This window comes from Chelonoidis abingdonii, chromosome 8 (genome assembly GCF_003597395.2).
Source record: "Chelonoidis abingdonii isolate Lonesome George chromosome 8, CheloAbing_2.0, whole genome shotgun sequence".
NCBI lineage: Eukaryota > Metazoa > Chordata > Testudines > Testudinidae > Chelonoidis > Chelonoidis abingdonii.
In genome coordinates this window covers 41,677,418-41,698,483 of record NC_133776.1, presented here as the reverse complement: position 1 = coordinate 41,698,483, position 21,066 = coordinate 41,677,418, and the positions used below count along the sequence as shown (strand labels likewise).

Sequence of the window (21,066 nt, the reverse complement as noted above, 5' to 3'; positions counted from 1 at the left end):
ATATGTGCTTGTAGGCTACAGTACAGCAAGTAAAGTAAACAATCTCACTCCCTGCTACCAGCAAGATGTACCAGTTGTGGGCAGATGAACCTTTCCTCCGTGTTCAGAGTCTGTCACCCCTCCACCCTAAAGAAAAATTCTGAACACCCTCCCCCCTTGTCCATATCACCTAAGTTACTCATGTGCCTTGTGATGGTCACATGCACATATACAGCATTTCCAGCCATGCCCCACCGCAGCTTTCCCTACTGCTAAGCTAAAACATACATTACAACATTAGACAAACATGTTAAAATGGTGATAAGATGAACATTGAAACAAGAAGGGCAAATGTCCCACACCCCGAGGACACAGAAGCATCTAACACCCTACCATCACCGGCCAAGGAAAGCAACTCATTGACTGTAAAAATGCTGAGAGTCACATGGAAATAGCCAACCCTACAGAACTGTATGGACTGTGAGAATTGGTAGTGGTGACAAAGGATAACAAACTGTGGCCTGTTAGGGAAATTTGCCTAGGTGTGGAAGGCCAGTGCTGGGTTGTCTTTCTACACTATGTATAACCCACAGTGGGGCACTGGAAGTAGGAATGGTTGTGGGGTTAGTGTTGCCTTCTTGCCATGACACATAAGTGGAAAATCCATTGACTGAATACCAGAAAGTCAAAATTTAGGTGCACGGTACCAACAGTGTGACTACACTTACATACTCTGATGCACCTCACAGGCATGGAGAAGGACAATGGAGTGGTGCTAATTATAGACATCTTGATAAGTAATCCAGGCTAAAATCAAAAGCAATTCTGAGTTATCTTCAGTATTTTTCCCCTCTTTATTTTGTGTGTTTTGCTTAGTCTAAGCTGGGTAAACATGGAAATAGCAGGCACCTCCATGAATAACATATTATTCATCTGAGTTCATCTGATGTCAATATACATATTGGACATGTGTAAAGCCCTGTATAATGCATGCATTTCAGTCATCCTCTTTTCCTACATCTGTAAATATCAATGAGATGTTTGGGGAGGAAGGAAAAAAAAAAACCACAACACTCTTAACAGTGGTAATGGTGTGTGGGGGGGTGGGGGCAGGGGTGGGAATGAACGAGATGAATCAGTGTGTGGAAAACATCAGATTGAAATAAGCCAACTGATAGCTAATGAAGACTGAATGGTTATTCCTAATTCATTTAGTTTAAATTAAATTGAAATTCTATTCTTGCATTATTCTGTTTTCTCAACCTCTATATTATTCTTTCTTCTTTTTGCTTGACTGGGGTAATAAATAACACACACATACAAACCCCCACTGCAAGTCTTCAACTGTGGTGCGTTCAGCGTCTTGCAGGATTGGACCTATTAGTGGTTGAAACCAACAAAACTACAACCTGTCTGCTATGCCGTGTGATATAAGTGGCAGCTAGGCAAAGTCACAACAGAAAAAAAGAAATATTGCTGGAAATACTGCTAAAATTTTGTCAGCCAGGCTGCAGTTGTTGCCTCTAATTCGGTTCCTCTGGCAGCCAGAATGATTTGATCATTCAGTATCTGTTAGAGGTGAACAAACATGTTAAACAAAAATGGGCCAGTCTTAGCAGAACTGTCTGTATATCCAAACAAAGATCATAGGAAGTATTGTCCAAATGCAGGGTCTAGGGTAGAAGAAAATTAAAAGATTTTGGAGGCTGCATCAAAATGAGGGTGCTGGAAAGGGAGGCATTCAAAGTAGAACAATAAAAGACAAAGAAAGATAAAGAGAGCTCACCATATGGTGAGCAAAGAATTCAAAGATGAGACGCTTGAATTACATTAGGGAAGGAATATCTAGTAGTGGGGAGGTCCAAAGAAAGGGGTGTCTTGATCAGAGTGATGTGCAAGAAAGAAGATCTTAAAAGTTCAGTCTGTTATGTACAGACTGGAAAGTGGTGACATAGGTTTCAGGGAGGTGGTTGGGGCACTCAGAGCTTGGGTATAAAATTTTGCTTTGATCTGAAACTTGGCATACAAATCTAGAAGCTGCACCCCCCCACACCCTTTTTAATTACCTAGGAAAATCTTCATTTTAGGAGTGCAAAAAAAAAAAAAAAGAAGAAGCAGAATTTAGTACTATAATGACTATTTTCCACAACCCATGTAACTCAAGTGACTTTTTAAAAATTAAATATCACAATAATATAAAATATTGCTTTCAAGTGAGCTGGGAAAACAAAATGTGAAAATCAGCAGCTACTGAGGGTTCAAAGTATTTGTAACACCATTCTTCTTACCCCTCCCCACAGTCTAGAATTTTTTTTTTTTTAGCAGCTGACTTAAGGCTTATTCATGAAAATCTATTGACACAATAGACCATAATCATTCCATAGGACCTATTATGGTCCATCATGTAGATGGCCTCCCATAAGGTTGCACCATTATAGTCTATTGGGTTATGATTCAGTGAATTAGAAAAATCTCTAAGTAGAGTAGGCTTTAAGCAAATAGCCTATAATGACTACACAGTAGCCATAATAATAAACTTTGTCAAGACTCCTGTCTTAATTATTCCCAAATTATTCATTAGTCCATTAATCCAAGCTGATGAATATTCTGCATGTTAAAGAAACTCTTAATTATTTACAGCACAGTGGTTGCCATTAAAAATCAACATCGTCAACAGATACTATACTGTTCTTACTGTTGTCTTCACTTTCAAGTAAAGGAAAAAGACTGCACTATCTCAGATTTCTCTATGTGGTAATTGTTGGACGCTATTGATTGTTTAATGGTAACTGTTATACTTACCTAGAGAGACAAGGTGGGTGAGGTAATATCTGTTGGTGACACAGACAAGCTTTCAAGCTTACACAGAGCTCTTTTTCAGATCTGAGAAATGTACTTAGCGTGTCACAGCTAAATACAAGTTGGAACAGATTGTAGTTACATTTCAAGGGACCATTTAAGGTGAAGTGGCCAGTTACCACCACTTCAGTCATAGACGGAAAAGAGGTGGGGAAGGCTAGAGGAGGGAAGTTGAGTGGGTTACGGATTGTTGTAATAAGCCATAAATTCAGTGTCCCTATTCAGTTCATGATTTTTAGTGTGTAGCAAAGCCATCCTTTGAAGGATTCCTTTGAGGATAAGGACTGAGAAGTCAGTTATAGAGTGATTGCTTTGTGAAAAGATTTCACCCACAGGTGATATGGTGTTTTTGTCTTTTAGCATTTTTCTGTTTCAGTTCATTCAAGAGTGGAATGATAGTCTGTTTTGCCCACATAGTTATTGAGGAATTTAGTGCACTGGATGAAGTACACCACTTGTAGTGATAGGCATGTGTAGGACCACAGATCTTGAAAGATGTGTTGTGAGAGGTGTTGGAGCAGTGGAGCGATAGCTACAGGTTTTGCATCTGCTATTCTGGCAGGGTCTGGCACAGCTTCAAATTGCTCGGTCTTGGTCTGTGGAGAGCTTGCTTCTGATGATGAGAATGGGGGGTTGTTTGACAGCTAGAAGAGGGGGTTCAGGAAAGAAGATTTTCAGGATGTGGTCCCCAACTAGTATGGATTGTAATCATTTAATAATACTCCATATGGATTCCACTGTTGGGGGGTAGGTGCCAATTAGGGGTGTATGGTTATTTTTGTATTGAAGCAGATTCTGAGTATTTGGCTGGCCTGTTCCATGATATGATCTACTTGTCTGGTGGAGTGCCCTTGTTTGGTGAAGGTAGTTTTGTGTTATCCCAGACTCTCTTTGGAATATATTCTGTGGTATCTGAGTGCTGGGCTGTATATAGATTTCTTGGTCTGTTTTCAGTGATTACTGGATGAACGTAGATGTGGTGATCTGTGGGTTCCTTGTGTAGAGATGGTTGTAGAGTTCCACTGCTGAAGCTGAGCATAGTGTCCAGGAAGGCAATGCTAGTGTGGGAGTGTTCTAGAGAGATAGTTTAATGGATGGGTGATGGTTGCTGAAGTCGTGGTGGAAATCTATGATGAAGTTTAGGTCATCTGTCTAGAGGATGAAATGTATCTCAGGTATATCATTGATTTTGTGGTGCATTTTCTTTCTGAAGGTAATCCATGAAAAGGTTGGCATACTGGGGAGCCATCCTAGTCTCCATGGCTGTTTCCATGGTTTGGAGGAAGTGTTTGTTGTTGAATGTAAAATTGTTATGGGTGAGGATGGAATGGATGTGTTTGGAGTGGACATCTGAGTGTTGTCTATTTTCCTGTAGATATTTGAGGTAGGCAGTGATTCCGTGTACAGTGCATAGTGCTGGTGTATAGTGAGGAGACATCTATGGTAGCAAGGATGGTGTTCTGAGAGAGGCTGTTAATGTTGCAGAGTTTCTGGAGAAAGTCAGTTGTGTCCTGGAGGAAGCTGTCCCTTTGGGTGTTGAATGGTTTGAGGATGTTTTTTATGAGTCCTGATATTAACTTCCATAGGAGTGCCTTAGCCAGGTTTCCCTTGTTTTTGTATGTTGGGAAGCATGTAGAAGGTCCCTGGCATGGGTTTGTGGGAGATGAGGTTGACATTTTTCTGTATTTCCTGAGAGATGCTGGCAATGCAAAGTCAACAATTCCCTTTCCGTGCCAGTGAATGACATCAGGATCAGAGGTATCATACATTGTCAAAAGCATGTTTCACCAAGTTCATTGATCCAGCCATAGGTCCCCATCCATTTAGGAAAAGTAGGGCACGGCAGAGTCTTCAGGAGCCTCTGTAATTACCTGGAGCCTGTCAAGAGCAAAACTATTCCTGTGTTCCTAAGAGCAGTACACTCATGTCACTCTAAATATCTGGTAATCAGGACCTTTGCTGGTTATGTAAACAACAATTCATGTTCATTAAATATGTAGATCAATCTGTTAAATATTTGTGTGAAATCACAAAATTTCTGCAGCCTCAGTGGATATGAGTTATGCCAGCTTTCATGATCATCATGTAGAACAGAACTGAAGACCTTCCCTGGAGTCTATCTGGGGTAGCAGAGTCCTTCCAGGTGCTGGGAGAATGCTAGCTAAAGAAAAAACCAAATTTCAGGATGGGAACCATGACAAAAAATCATCAGCTTTGTAAAGTTTGCAAAGAAAAGTTTTCTACAACAGAATAGCCTTGTGGTGAGGGCACAGGGCCAGCACTTACAAGACCTAGGTTCATTTACTGCTCTGCCACAGACTTCCTGTGTGAACTTGGATAAAACACTTAATCACTCTAAAAATCCTGCTATTCCCCATCTGTAAAATGGAGATATCAGTATTTTACCTTTCTTCTACCCTTTGTCTGTTTAGTCTGTAAGGTCTTTAGGGTCTCTTGTTTTGTATATGTACACCACCCAACATAATGGGGGCCCCATGTTTGGACGTGGCCTCTAGATGATGCCTTTAATGCAAGCAATACATTGTGATAACTGAAGCTGGCTGGTTCCAGAGTGCCTTGCTTTGTTGTATCGAACTTTTTAATAGGCTGGACCACATTGCCCTTGCTTTTTGGTATCAAACAGTTTATGGGATTATTCCTCAATAGATGGCAAAGGAATGCTAATTGTCAATAAAAGGCACTCTGGAACCAGCCAGATATCATGCAGATATAAAGGGCAGATGCTGAAATTATCCACTCTGGAAAAGTGCACTGAATCCCCCCCTGCTCTATCTAAAGCCTTTATATCACCATCCAAAGTGATGAGAAGAAACTGGAAGAGAAGAAAGTTAAACAGGACCAGACCCTGCCTTATTTCTGGAGAGTGGGGTGTGGGTAGAATGGCTGGTCATCTGCCCTGAAAAAGACAAGCCTTCAGAAAATGCCTCTCCCTCTTCTCTCTCATACCTTTCATAAGGTAGGTGGAAAATCCTCATGTTCTCTGTGGCAAGCTGGAGCTACATTGTGCAGCAAGACACCCTATGTTCCTGCAGTACCTTAAAAATTCAAAATATAGGCTTTTACTGACTCTAAATATGGGCATGAATGATACAACCAGTACAATATTACTTGTGTTTATTTTATATTGTATTCTATTTATTTCATGCGGCTCCCAAATTTTCAACACACATGAATTTCCAACAGAAAATTCTCTAAAGTGCCATTCGTTGCTGGGAGAACATGTAACTTCTGCAAGCTCAGAAACAGTTGTATGGGGTGCCAATACAAGTAACAGCAAATTGTGACATGTACATGATGTAATCAGCATATCACTTACATATGCAAATATGACTGTCCTTAGTTAAATAGCTCCTTGTGACATCATTATTCCTAACTGGAATGAGAACCATTTATTCCAACACAAAGCCTGAGTCATCAGACTGGTCTCATGTGTTTTAGAAGTGCTACTGTGTAAAGTGAGGTTAGGTTCAAAGGATCAGTGAACCTTCTTCCGAGTGTCTTGTGGAGTGATGGCCAATACTTTATGCCTAAGTTGGCCATGTTGCCCGGGCTGCCATTGCTGCCCGCCACTGGAAAGGACTGATGAAGAATGTTGTTTGTGTTGGCGTTTCCTTTTCACTCAGGAGCGGAATTGCAACTGTTTCCCTTGCCCATATGCAGAAGGCAGAGCTTGCCAATGTTGTCACTGCTCATGTTCAGAGAACCCAAATTGCCGTTGGTGCTGCTGCTCCTGTTCAAATGACCCAGACTGCAAGTGCTGTTGCTGTGCCACTGATGAGAACACCAGCTGTCAGTATTATGAGAGCAGATGCTGCAGGAATACCATCTATGCATCATACCTTCCCAGAGCCACAAGGAGACGTCAGTAAGTGCATTCAGAGAATGATTCTTTGATTCTTTTTTTACCTATTGCGTTCCAATGGATATGCTGCTTTTTTTTTTTTTTGGCAAATCAAAAATTGTCACTTTTTCACAGTGTGACCAAGCTGGGCATGGAAAGTAGAGCTGAGGTAGTGGGAGGGCAATTTTCCCATCCTGGAAAATTTTTCTCTGCCTGAATCAAGGGGAAAATTAAAAAAGAAAAAACAATCTAAAAAATGTTTGTGAATCCCAAAACAAAACCTGGACCCTGAAGATTTATTTCAGTTTGGGTAAACTGAAATGTTTTTGTATCAATAATTTCAAAATGTTCCATTTTACTGTTGACTTTTTCTTTTTCTTTTTTTTAACCCTCATTGAGCATAAATTTCAAAACAGTTATTTTGAACCAGGAAACTTGAATTTTTCATTTAGAAAATATAAAAATGAAATATTTTGACAATTTAAAGGCTTTTTTCTTGACATTTTTTCAAATCAGGAAATTCATTGATTTGTGAACAGTTTTGGTTTTGACAAATTTACATTTTTTCTTAGTGAAAAAATGGTTAACTGAAAAATTCCCACCAGTTCTAATTGAGTGAAAGCCTGAGAAAAGGAAAGAAAGAGGAGTGTACAATGAGAAGAGACACGTTTGGTAAAGAGAAATGTGAAGTGAGATGTAAGAGAAAAATACCGACTAATGGAAAATGGTGGTCAGGGTAGGAAGTAGAGGACACTGAAAGTCAACTGCAAAAAATGTTCTGAAAAGAGTAGAAAGATGGGATGATAATGATCTTGGTGGGTGTGTAGGGGGGGAGGGATGGAAAAACTTCAGTACTAAACAGATTAAATTGAAGAGCAGACAGTGAAAAGAAATGACTGCAATCGTATGCCTGGGGCTCTAAGAAACTAGCCAGACCAAAGTAGTGGTAGTGGTGATAAAGATAGACTGTGAGTGGAGAAGAACCTGTTGATCTCCAGAGATACATGACTCATAAGTGATTCTTGCCTTTAAAATATGTAACTCTGGCTCTGAAAGTGGGGAAGGCAAGTGGGTGGAACAAGGGCAGCTCTGGGAAGAATCTATTTAGTTTATGACATTACACACTTATACAGGGGAGGGGGACGGGCAACAACCAAGGGGGAGCTAGCAGTGTTGGGGTGTGTGTGCTGTTCTGATGTGTGTGTGTTGTGTGTGTGTGTGTGTGTGTGTGTGTGTGTGTGTGTGTGTGTGTGAGAAGATATGGGATTGAAAACAGTAGCAACAAGAGTGGAGCAAGGAAATGTAGTGGTGAAGGCAGTATTGTGGAAGCAGGGAGTGGGTACAAGACTGTCCAAGGCTGCAACCCAACCAGATCTACTGCAAAAATTGAATGATGAGGCAGTAATTTTATCTCATGTTTCTGGTGACTATGTTAACCACTTGAGCTTATGTCATCTTCACTGGACTCATGGAGAGACAGTTGACCAAGATTTTCAAAAGCACTTACAGAGCAGAGAGATTTACAGAGCACTTTCTGAAAATTAGGCCCCTTTAAGGCATCCCAGGCTGGGCACTGCAAAAATTGAGACTCCCAAAATCACCAGCCACTTTTTAAACTTTTGTCCACAAAGATCCTTGAGATGGCAATAAGTTTCCATTATAAGGCGGATTTTGATTCCCCTTGTAAAGCAAGGGATAGTTAGATACAATGGTTAAGATACCTGTTTATTTTACTATTCACATGAATCATAACTCATTATAGTAATTTTAACAGGCAAAGCATATAAACAAGAAAAAGAGATGGAACAAAAAATAGGTGCTCTATGATGACATTTGTGTAATAGCTGCAACATTTGTGGTAATGGGGGGGAATGGACTTCTTGAAAAATAAAACAGGCATCTTCATATGCATTGAACCTGTAGTAAATGTGCAACCACTACTGTGAACAGAAACACTCACTTGTGTGCAATTCTGGCAGAACAGAGCACAGTCATAACCTGTTTCTTGAAATAAAAATTAATGCAGTTATACAGCAGAATTGTGTACATTAGAATCTGTTTCTTAGTGAGTATCCACATTTTTTTTGTTTTCAGTTCAAAAGTTGCCTTGCCAAGCTTTGGAAGTAAAAGTGACACATCAATCATTACACTGGACAGGGATGCATCAGGACATGCTTTTCGTGACCAACTCATTTGTCCATTATGTAAACAACTGTATCTCTACCCATTTATGCTGCCATGCAACCACTGCATTTGTGAGAAGTGCATAAGTAAAAGCAAAGCCCAAGCTGAAGTAACTGAAACTTTCTTCATCATCGTATGCCCAGTGTGTGTCAAAGCACACTGCCTCCCCTACTCTAATAAAATTCAGTTGAGGGTGAATTACCTGAGAGCCAAACTGGCTAGAAGATACATGCGCAGACATGGCTTTCTGAGGTGGAGATTTGATAGAACCCAAGCACCAATCTATTGTCAAGTTTGCAAAGAGAAGACAAGGAAGGCGTCCAAGAGATGTCTCACATGCCGGCTGAACTTTTGCAACGAGTGTCTAAGGTTATATCACAGTGAGATCACCACTCAAGACCACATATTTACCAAAGCCTATCGAGAAGATCAAGGAGAATGCTGTTGTTTACTCCATCCGAACTCAAACCTTTCTAAATACTGTCTAGATGACCATGAGCTAATCTGTGAGTTCTGCAGTGACTCACTGCACAACGATCATGAGACACTACCCTTGCCGGTGGCGTGTTCAAATGAGGCTGCTTCACTCTTCAGTGCTATTGCCAAGTTTAAAAAAGGTTCCTATTTCAGTTTTTCTGCTTGTCTGTGCTGTTTTTAAAAACTGCTGTTTGTCACAATTTAACTGGCTGTGTGATTTTTGTATAGAGGGGGTAATATTGTTTCAGCTGGACTCCCCCAAAATGCACTTTCAACAACAATTTTAATGAAGTTCTTTGCAAATTTCCTACCTATCGATCGATCGATAGATAGATATACACAAGTTTAAAGCACATTAACACATGACAGCTACTGCAAGGTTGTGCTGTGACAAATATGAAGTCTACAAACACAAGGCTTCACTGCTGCAGTCATTAGCAAGTCTTGCCTGGGTGCTTTACCAGTCAGGACTTACTGTAGTTCCACAGCACTATGGCCGAGCTCTCTCCCCAAGATGTGGGATGGTCTAGAGACAGCTAAGTCAGATATTTCCTCACACGGAGGGACTCTTCAGCTGTACAGTTGTGGCATTTTTACAGTCACTTTACACTGCCAAAGTACCACAAAGGGCTTATAGAATGGGCCAGAAATTGACCCTTACAGTTTAAAATAAATAAGAATTTATGGATTTCCCACCTCCCCACATTTCCTTGCATCACCTTCTATCCACCTCATTAGCCTCAGCACACCTCATCAGGTACCCTGCATCTCTGACATTCCCCTCCATTCATCCCTTTCCTTTGCCTACCCCAGTGCTCCCCAATTCAAGAGCAGATACTGTATGCCTCTTCCTCCTAGTTACTGTTTCCCTCATCTGACCCCTCCCAGAATCCTGCCCCTCCCCTTTTCCCTCCTGCTTACAAGGGAATTTATGGGTATAAACTTTGAAATCAGGATATTACCCTGGCACCAGATTCTAAATTAAATAGGAGTTGCATGGCTAAATCCCTATAACAACCTTTGAAAAGACAGAGGGACAGAATAAAAAACAAAACAAGAAATTCAAATAATTGCTGCTATTTGCTAGTATAGTTTTCATAATAAGTAATACTTTGCATTAACATGATAAATTTCACAAAGATTACTCTGGGCTTTATGATCACTTATAAATTAAACTTCAAAATATCCCATGTGAGGTACATAAGCATTATCAGATCTATTTTACAGAAGACCAAATTGAGGCACTAAGAGGATGAGGCCATTTTTTTTGAATTTGGGTATGTAAATTTATGCATCTAAATTCCCACTTTGTCATCTAAAGAAGTGGCCACCTAATTTTCAGAAGTGCCAAGCTCTGGCACCTCTCAAAATTAGGTCACATCTATTAAGGTTTCTAACTTTATCCATTCATATTTGAAAAGTAATTACTAATTACTACAAGGACACTTAGCAAAGAGTGGCACAGCTGAGTAGAGCATCAGAATTCTGATTCCTTGTCTTCTATCAGTCCTGAAGGCGCTCTATGCTATACTAGGCCAGCTAACTTCTACACAACATTCCAATGTGATGTTGAAATTATTGGCTTGATTTTGTTTTACAGTCCGATATGGGGTCGATAATGACCTAATGGAAATCCTTTTGCTAAAGAACAATTTTAAGACCTACAAAGAAACTAAAAGAATGGAGATCAGAAATGGATTCCTCAAGTTACGGAACATTCTCCGTGAACAAGAGAAGGAAATGATGGAATTGCTTGAGAACATTGAACTTAAAAAAGAGAAGGGAATTATAGAGTATGTGGCACACACATCCATAAAAATCTCTCAAATGGATAGCCTTATTCAATATTCTAAGGAGGCTTTGAAGGAGGAAAACCAGATTGCATTTCTGCAGTCTGCAAACTTTTTGGTAAAAGAAATAGAAGATGCAATTACTAATATTTATCAGCCCAGCGCACGACTCAGAGAAGACCCTATTCAGAACCTTAAACTCAACTTTGAATAGCTTTCAGCCAACTTGCATGACCTTTTCCAATCACCCATTAGAATGAAGCAATCAGCTGATAAAGCAAACAAAGCTCCTTATCCCTGTAATTCAGACATAATGATTCCAAGGAAAATTTCCAGTACCCATGCAGAAAAACATGTAACTGTGCGCCGAAGTCCATCTTTATCAACCTTAAATTCACAGTATGAATCAAGTGTGAGGAGGAAAGAAATGTGTGGAAGACCAAATTCCACACCTCCCCCTCATCGTAAAGAGCATAATGAAATGTTTGCATTTTGGGATGCATCTACTCAAGTTCAAAGAAAAGAAAGAAACCATCAAAGCTACAGTATCAGTCACAATCCAGAACTATTTGTCAATGGATCATCTATGGTTCCAGGCCTAGTTATCATCTACCAGACACTTGTATATCCAAGGGCGGCCAAAGTAAGACTTATAAAAAAATGTATGTAGACTAGGTCCTGGTTTAGCCAAATTGCTTTTCCTTTTAATATAGCTTAAAACATTTATTTTGTGAATGAGTAATGCTGATAAAGTTCATTCTGAGATAATAGATAAGACATTGAACCCATTGTAGTTAATAGGGCCATTATGAGAATTTATTATATGAACGTTCCTGTACAAAGGAAGTATTTTAACATTAAATGTTGGCATAATAGGGCACTGTATGTTGTGGCTCATACAAAATCAAGTTGTTTTTTGCTCAGCATATCTCAGAATTGGGTCCTATTTGAGTAGTTTTTTAAAAAAAATGTTTTATTTTATGTTTTTACATTTGATATATTAATCAGCTCTCATCAGTTAGATGAGATGTCAAATAAGTCATAGAAAGTGCTAAATGCTTACACCAGACATCAATTCCAGTGTGAGACATGAGTGTGCTCTGAACATCCCGGAAGGTACTTACCATTTTTCGAAATGCTATCCCAATTGTCATTGCCTTTCACTTATTACATGCTTTGTTAGGCATGTTTCAATTTTTAAATGCAGAAACAGCAGTAACAACGAAGAGAAAAAACATAGTGGCCTGTTTCCAAAAAATTTAAATGAAAAATGTAAGAAAATGAAACAAAAACATATAGCTGGACAATGTAAATCTTTTTTCTCCACAGATTTACTGGACATGTCCCACCGAAGATGTGGATTTCTTTAATGTAGAGTTCTATGAAGTTGTTTCTGTTAGTCCTGATAACATTGTCCAAACAAAATTAGCTGGAGAATTGCATGGGATAAAGCATCAGAACCTTGAGATACATAATCTGGATCCCAACACAGAATATCTCTTTAAAGTTCGTGCCATCAATATAAATGGTCCAGGTCAATGGAGTGACATTTGTAAGGTACAGTAGAATCTCTGTCCCTCTGTCTGTAGTTACTTTGCCTTTCCATCGTCCTATCTGGAGTTCTAATTCTTCTTTGTCTCTACACATGAACAAGAATACGTCATCTGGTGCTGTCTCAGGAAAGTGATTCAGCATACTAGCCCACAATCCTGAGAGGTACTGAGTTTCTCCGCAGAATATTTTTTCCCATCCAAATTTGCTATCATTAGAGTGTTTCTATCTTTCCCAACAGTAGAGCTGCATCATGGTTACAATCTTCATTCCAGTATATAATATATTTAAATTATCACAGTGCTAGGGACCCAGTGTCCTACAGGTTGAATGGCCACACAGAGAGATATTGTCCTTGTCCCCAAAGCATTTACAATCAAAGGGTATATCTACGCTACGAAATTAGGTCGAATTTATAGAAGTCAGTTTTTCAGAAATCATTTTTATACAGTCGATTGTGTGTGTCCCCACAAAAAATACTCTAAGTGCAATAAGTTGGAGGACTGTGTCCACAGTACGGAGGTTAGCATCGACTTCCAGAGCGTTGCACAGTGGGTAGCTATCCCACATTGCCCATTGGAATTCTGGGTTGATAGACCAATGCCTGACGGGGCAAAAACAGTGTCGTGGGTGATTCTGGGTACATGTAGTCAGCCCTCCCCCCTCCACCCCTTCCGTGAAAGCAACAGCAGACAATCATTTTGCACCTTTTTTCCTGGGTTATCTATGCAGATGCCATACCACGGTAAGCATGGAGCCTGCACAGCTGACTGTCACCGTAAGTCTCCTGGGTGCTGGCAGATGTGGGACTGCATTGCTACACAGCAGCAGCTCATTGCCTTTTGGCAGCAGATGGTGCGTTATGACTGGTAGCTGTCGTCATCTATTCCTGGGTGCTCTTTTAACCAACCTCAGTGAGGTCAGTCAGGGGCGCTTGGGCAGACATGGGAGTGACTCAGACAGGTCATTCCCATCTTCTGCCGCGCACCCAGGAAATGACAATGGCTAGCAGTTGAACTGCACCGTCTGCTGCCACTCTAAAGACGTAAAGTGAAACAAAACAAGAAATAGACCCGATTTGTTTTGTATTCTTTTGCTTCCTCTCTCTGTGAAATCAACGGCTTGCTAAACCCAGCATTTTGAGTTCGATCTTTGAGGGGGCCATTCTGTGTGACAGTTGTTTGTGTTTCTCCTTGATGCAAAGCCACCCCTTTTGTGGATTTTAATTTCCTGTAAGCCATGTCATCAGTCACCCGTCCCTCTGTCGGAGCAGACAATCGTTTTGTGCCTTTTTTCAGCCCAGACGCCATAGCACTGGGATCATGGAGCCTGCTCAGATCACCGCAGCAATTATGAGCACTGTAAACACCATATGCATTATCCTGGAGTATATGCAGAACCAGAACCTGCCGAAGCAAAACTAGGCAAGGAGGCGATGGCAGCACGGTGGCGAGAGTGATGAAGACAAGTACGGGCCCCGGCAATGTGGACATCATGGTGTTATTGGGGCAGGTTCATGCTGTGGAACACCGATTCTAGGTCCAGGAAACAAGCACAGAAAGGTGGGACCACATAGAGTTGCAGGTCTGGGACAATTCCCAGTGGCTGTGAAACTTTCGCATGCGTAAAGGCACTTTCATGGGACTTTGTGACTTGCTTTCCCTTGGCCTGAAGCACCAAAATACCAAGATGAGAGCAGCCCTCACAGGGGAGAAGCTAGTGGTGATAGCCCTGTGGAAGCTTGCAATGCCAGACAGCTACCGGTCAGTCAGGCATCAATTTAGAGTGGGAAAATCTACTGTGGGGGCTGCTGTGATCCAAGTAGCCAACGCAATCAAAGAGCTGCTGATATTAAGGGTAGTGACTTTGGGAAATGTGCAGGTTATAGTGGATGGCTTTGCTGAAATGGGATTCCCTAACTGTGGTGGGGCGACAGATGGAACCCATATCCCTATCTTGGCATCGGAGCACCAAGCCAGCGAGTACATAAACCGAAAGGGATACTTTTCCATGGCGCTGCAAGCACTGGTGGATCACAAGTGACATTTCACCAACATCAACGTGGGATGGCCGGGGAAGGTACATGACGCTCGTGTCTTCAGGAACTTTGGTCTGTTTCAAAAGCTGCAGGAAGAGACTTAATTTCCAGACCGGAAAATAACCGTTGGGAATGTTGAAATGTCTACAGTTATCCTTGGGGACCCAGCCTACCCCTTAATGCCATGGCTTATGGCAGCCTGTACAGTAGTCAGGAGCTGTTCAACTATACGCTAAGCAAGTGCATAATGGTGGTAGAATGTGCATTTGGATGTTTAAAAGCTTGCTGGTGCAGTTTACTGACTCGGATAGTCCTCAGCGAAACCAATATTCCCATTGTTATTACTGCTTGCTGTGCACTCCACAATATCTGTGAGAGTAAGGGGATGACATTGATGGCGGGGTGGGAGGTTGAGGCAAATCACCTGGCCATTGATTATGCACAGCCAGACACCAGAGCGATTAGAAGAGTACAGGAGGGTGCAGTGTGCATCAAAGAAGCTTTGAAAACCAGTTTCATGACTGGCCAGGCTACGGTGTGAGAGTTCTGTTTGTTCCTCCTTGATGAAACCCCCCCCCCGCCCTTGGTTCACTCTACTTCCCTCTAAGCTAGCCACGCGCCTCTCCCCTCTTTGATCACCACTTGCAGAGGCAATAAAGTCATTGTTGCTTCACATTCATGCATTCTTTATTAATTCCTCACACAAATAGGGGCATAACTGCCAAGGTATCCCGGGAGGGCTGGGGGAAAAGGGAAGCACCGGGTGGGATTGGGGAGGAGGGTAGAACAGGGCCACACTGCACTTTAAAACTTAAAAAACTTATTGAAGGCCAGTCTTCTGTTGCATGGACAATCCTCTAGGGGGAGTGCTGGGTGGCTGGAGGCCCCCACACTGTGCTCTTGGGCGTCTGGGTGAGGAGGAAATGGAACTTGGGGATGAGGGCTGTTGGTTACAAAGGAGCTATAGTGGTGGTCTGTGCTCCTGCTGCCTTTCCTGCAGCTCAACCATATGTTGGAGCATATGAGTTTGATCTTCCAGCAGCCTGAGCATTGACTCTTGCCTTCTGTCAGCAAGCTGATAACACTTACTATCTTCAGCCCGTCACTTACTCTCTTCAGCCCACCACCTCTCCTCGCGTTCATATTGTGCTTTCCTGCACTCTGACATTGTCTGCCTCAACACGTTCTGCTGTGCTCTGTCGGTGTGGGAGGACAGAAGGAGCTCAGAAAACATTTCATTCCGAGTGCATTTTTTCACCTTCTAGTCTTCACTAGCCTCTGTGAAAGAGAAACATTTGTAGCTGGTGGAGGAAAAGGGAAAGCTGTAGTTAAAAAGACACATTTTAGAGAAAAATGGGTACACTCATGTTAAACCTTGCTGTTCACATTACACAGCACATGGGCTTTTGTTACAAGGTCGCATTTTGCCTCTTGTTGAGGGCCTGCCAGTTTGGTGTGAGAGATCACTCACGCTTCACTCATCCCCCCACTGCGTGGCTAACAACGGGGAACATTTCTGTCCAGCCACAGCCAAACAGCCAAGCAGGAATGGGCACCTCTGAATGTCCCCTTAATAAAATCACCCTATTTCAACCAGGTGACCATGAACGATATCACTCTCCTGAGGATAACACAGCAAGCTAAAGAATAGATGTTGTTCGAATGCCAGCAAACACCTGGACCATACACTGCCATGCTTTGTTATGCAATGATTCCTGACTACATGCTACTGGCCTGGTGTGGTAAAGTGTCCTACCATGGCGGATGGAATAAGACTGCACTTCCCTTTTGCAGTGGCTTTGGGAGTACATCCAGGAGAGCTTTATGGAGATGTCCCTAGAGAATTTCCGCTCCATCTCCATACACGTTAACAGGCTTTTGTAGTAGCTGTACTGGACGCGAATGCCAGGGCAAATTAATCATTAAACATGCTTGCTTTTAAACCATTGGTAATATTTACAAAGGTGCACTCACCAAAGGTCCCTTCTCTGCCTTCAGGGTCCGGGAGCATGCCTTGGGTGGGTTCGGGGGTTACTGTCTCCCAGTCCAGGTTGAAAAACATATCTTGGCTGTTAGGGAAACCAGTTTCTCTGCTTCCTTGCTGTGAACTATCTTCCTCATCCCCAAAACCCACTTCCCTGTTCTGTGATTCTCCATTGACAGAGTCAAAGCACAGGATTGGAGTAGTGGTGGCTTCCCACCCCAGCATAGCATGCAGCTCATCATAGAAGCGGCATGTTTGGGGCTCTGATCCAGAATGGCCGTTTGCCTCTCTGGTTTTTATGTAGGCTAGGCTTGCCTTAGCTCCTTAATTTTCATGCGGCATTGCTGTGCACCTGTTATGGCCTCTGTCCTTCATGCCCTTTGAGACTTTGTCTAATGTTTTGGCATTTCATTTACTGGAACGGTGTTTGGCTAGTCTGGATTCATCTCCCCACATGGCGAGCAGATCCCATACCTCCCGTTCAGTCCATGCTGGAGCTCTTTTGTGATCCTGGGACTCCATCATGGTCATCTCTGCTGATGAGATCTGATGAGATCTGCACTCACCTGCACCTTGCCACTCTGGCCAAACAGGAAATGAGATTCAAAAGTTTGCAGGCCTTTTCCTGTCTACCTGGGCAGTGCATCTGAGTTGAGAGCGCTGTCCAGAGCGGTCACAATGGAGCACTCTGGGATAGCTTCTGGAGGCCAATACCATCGAATTGCATCCGCACTACCCCAAATTTGACCTGGCAAGGCTGATTTCAGCACTAATCCCTTCGTCAGAGGTGGAGTAAAGAAATTGATTTTACGAGCCCTTTAAGTTGGAAAAAAGGGCTTCGTCATGTGGATGGGTTCAGGCTTAAATCGAGGTAACGCTGCTAAATTCGACCTAAAATCATAGTGTAGACCAGGCTAAAGAGAATTAGAGAGACCTGGAGAGGGAGAGAAAGTTTCAGAATGTCCCTCAGCACCCTTATCAAATGTCTCTCTTATGGTTTTAAAGAAAAAAAATTAAACAAACCCAAGATTTTCAAAAACAAACACTTAATTATCACAAGTGCTGGGCCCCCAGCACCACACACTGATGTCACCTCTCTGTTCTAAATCTTGGCCAAAAACATGTATTCAGTCCATTTATTTTTCCACTTGGAACCATTATATGTACAAGAGCAAATCATCCCAGTGCCGAAAGCCAGTAAAAGGCTCTATGCACCATTTAGTCCCAATAAAGGGTTTATGTGGGACTTCAGTATTGTGATGAGGCAAAGCCAGATGGCTACAATAAAGTAGTGAGGAACAGGTATGTTAGCCCCACGCTAAACAAATCCCTGGTACCATGGTAATCAAATGGCAGGTGTTCCAGGTTAATCAAGACACCTGGGGCCAATTAAGATCCTTCTAGAAGGCAGTGGAGATAGCTACATTGATTGGGATACCTGAAGCCAATCAAGGGCTGGCTCAAACTAGTTAAAAGCCTCCCAGTTAGTCAGTGAGGATAAAGAAAGTTTTTGGAGGAGGCCATGGGGAAGTAGCCCAGGGAGTTGTAGCTGTCATGCAGCTGTTGCAGGAGGCACTATAGACAGCTGCTATCCACAGGGCCCTGGGCTGGAACCCGGAGTAGAGGGTGAGTCTGGGTTCCCCCCAAACCTCCCAACTCCTGATCAGACACAGGAGGAGTTGACCCAGACTGTGGGCTCCACCCGAGGTGAGCAAATCCACCAATAAGCGCAGAACCCACCAAGGTAGAGAAGGAACTTTGTCACAATATATAGCCCTTTGCATAAGTTGTCTGTGAAAGGGTGGATTTCACTCTGTGGTTCCATGCAGAACAATCTCACTTCTCTCTTCCCGGTTTCACTTTACACTGAGTTTTATCCCTCCAAGGCTCCTAGTCCCTTGTCACCTGGATTTTATGAGAGTCTAGCTTTGAAATGGCACTCAAATAATTCACTAGGTGAGTGTTAATGATAACACTACCTGTGGGCCACCCAGGCAGCTCTACTTCCCATACTTAACATATTTAACACAGTATTTTCTTTTTTATCTGACACACTAGAGTACTATATTGATTTTTCTTTTGAAAACAGTTCTTTCTACAGGCAGCAGAGTTGTATTAATATTCCAGAGAAACACAGATTTGCTTAACATCTGCTGTAATTTACATAAGCAAAGAGTTCCATGGCAAATGAAAATGAGAAGGCATGTTTGACAGACATTTATAGATCTTTTTAAAAATAACTTACTGCTATTCTTTTTGCATAAAATCAGAATATTTTACTTTACCAGCTGCATGGAAACTTCAGAAGAGTTACATTTAATGTAAATGCACCATGAGAATGTAAGATGTTTTATTTATACAAAACAATACAATATTTTCTGACACATCCAATTATCCAAAAGGAATTGATCAAACCCATATTATATCAGGGCCAGATTATCCCAGGCTCTATACCCACACAGAGTCACCGATAATCACAGTTTCTAAGTCTAAACTGTAGGAGCATGGGATCTGCTCCCTTCAGACACCCCTTCTGGGAAGCACATTGTCCCAGGGGTGAGGCACTCCTCTTCCACCTCAAGCCTATGGGGCAGGTTGGGCACACTGGGGGTCCTGAAGAATGGCACAGATTGCATACTACCCCTAGGGTTACCAGATGTCCCAATTTTATAGAGACAGTCCTGATATTTGGGGCTTTTTCTTATATAGGCTCCTATTACCCGCCCACCCCACCCCACCTCCTGGTCCGATTCCTCACACTTGCAATCTAGTCAGCCTAACTACCCCTGCACATTAGGAACTATGGGGTGCAATCACTCTGTATTGCCCTCAATCACAGCTGTGCTTTAATTGCCCAGTCCAGTCCTTAATTAGAAATGTGGCTTAAGTTATTTTAGTCCTTGAGAAAGTTCCTAGGTTAATGATGAAAATTAAGTCTGCTCTGTGAACAGAACAACTGCAATGCAGCCAGTGGTAGTGTAAGAAAGGCTGCAGATGTGATTCCACCCTGTTCTGGCACGACTGCTTGTAGGGATGAAATTCAATTGCCATGACCATTTTTAAACCTGTCTGATGAGATGGCCAACTTGGAAACTAATTCGTTTGAGTTCTGATACCATTTTTTTGTGATTGGACACTTGTCCACAAAAAACTAGGGAGAGGCTTTTCAAAAGCACTCAAGAATTTAGGATCACAAGTCTCAATGACTTATGCTCCTAAATGCCATTTGGGTACCTAACTCCCATTGACTTCAATAGGTAATAGGTGCCTAAATACCTTTGGGGAACTGGGCCCAAGTGCTTTTAAAAATCTCTCCCTAGCTGACCTGCTACTTGCACTTAAAGGCTGGTGCTAGGTACATTTAAAAAATCATTACATTGTACACAGAATACCAAACAGCAGCCATCTGGTGATGATGGCTTTTGCTCACTTCCTACTTGCCCTAAGGGACAGATTTTCAAAAGAGCTCAGCTTCCATTTAGGCAGCAAAGTAAGTGACTAGATTTTTCAGAAGAGCTCAAAATGGGTTCTTTTGAAAATCTGGCCATAAGTGGCAGCTGGGCTGTTCTGAAAAATCTATCCTCTATTGTGGAAGCTGAGTATTTGAAAATCTGACCCTGAGCTCCATTAAAAATGTATACCACAATTGGAAGAACTCTATTACCCTATCATTCAGCACCTGAGATACCAAGTCCCTGAAAACTGTATGTATTTTAAAATATTCCTAACTCTGAATTTGTGTTATTTTTTTCCAATTCCAGGTAGTTACTCCAGATGGGCATGGGAAAGCCAGAGGCAGATGGGGCTTGCTGCGGAGTATTCAGTCTGCTTTCTATAAACAGCTCTAAGCTTCAAAGAAACAAGACAGTATGTTTTGTTTTGTTTTTAAAGAAAAGATCTGAAAAAAATCTATTATAATTTTTGATTGAAGCTAGCATGCGGCCTAAGATCTGAAAGTAAACTCTTCAAAATAACATATCCATCCAATAAATAAATATCTCAACATTGTCTTTTGCCTCTTTAGTATAGAAATATCACCAAAACATGAGGAAAATTTTGTGCTCTACATGAAAATATAAACTGCAAATCTCAGAAGCCAGCTCTGTGGTGCTTAGTACCTTTAAAGAAAAAGTAATATAGACTGATGTCTTCATTTTCATTGCAGGAATCTGCTAAGTTAATACTTTGATTATTACTTCCTAAGAGGCCAAGTCTGAACTTGTTTATACAGCAACACTCTTTACATAGTATTAATGCACCTCATAAAGGCCACTCTACAAATATCTGTGATTTGTGCCAGGAGTTCATATCTCACCTTGCTGATGTCATTCCTGGACCTTAA

At 41.8% G+C, this 21,066-nt stretch overlaps 1 protein-coding gene and 1 pseudogene across 1 annotated transcript; one reads left to right on the top strand and one right to left on the bottom strand.

The window, feature by feature from the left end:
* The first annotated feature begins 6,368 nt into the window (after nucleotides 1-6,368).
* On the top strand, nucleotides 6,369-20,572 carry TRIM42 (tripartite motif containing 42). The gene is given in 5 exon segments (XM_032797110.1): nucleotides 6,369-6,724; nucleotides 8,795-9,501; nucleotides 10,962-11,794; nucleotides 12,481-12,708; nucleotides 20,486-20,572. Coding segments are annotated over 5 exon segments (2,211 nt in total).
* LOC142047222 (uncharacterized) lies at nucleotides 15,545-17,327 on the bottom strand (annotated as a pseudogene).
* Nucleotides 20,573-21,066: the final 494 nt, after the last annotated feature.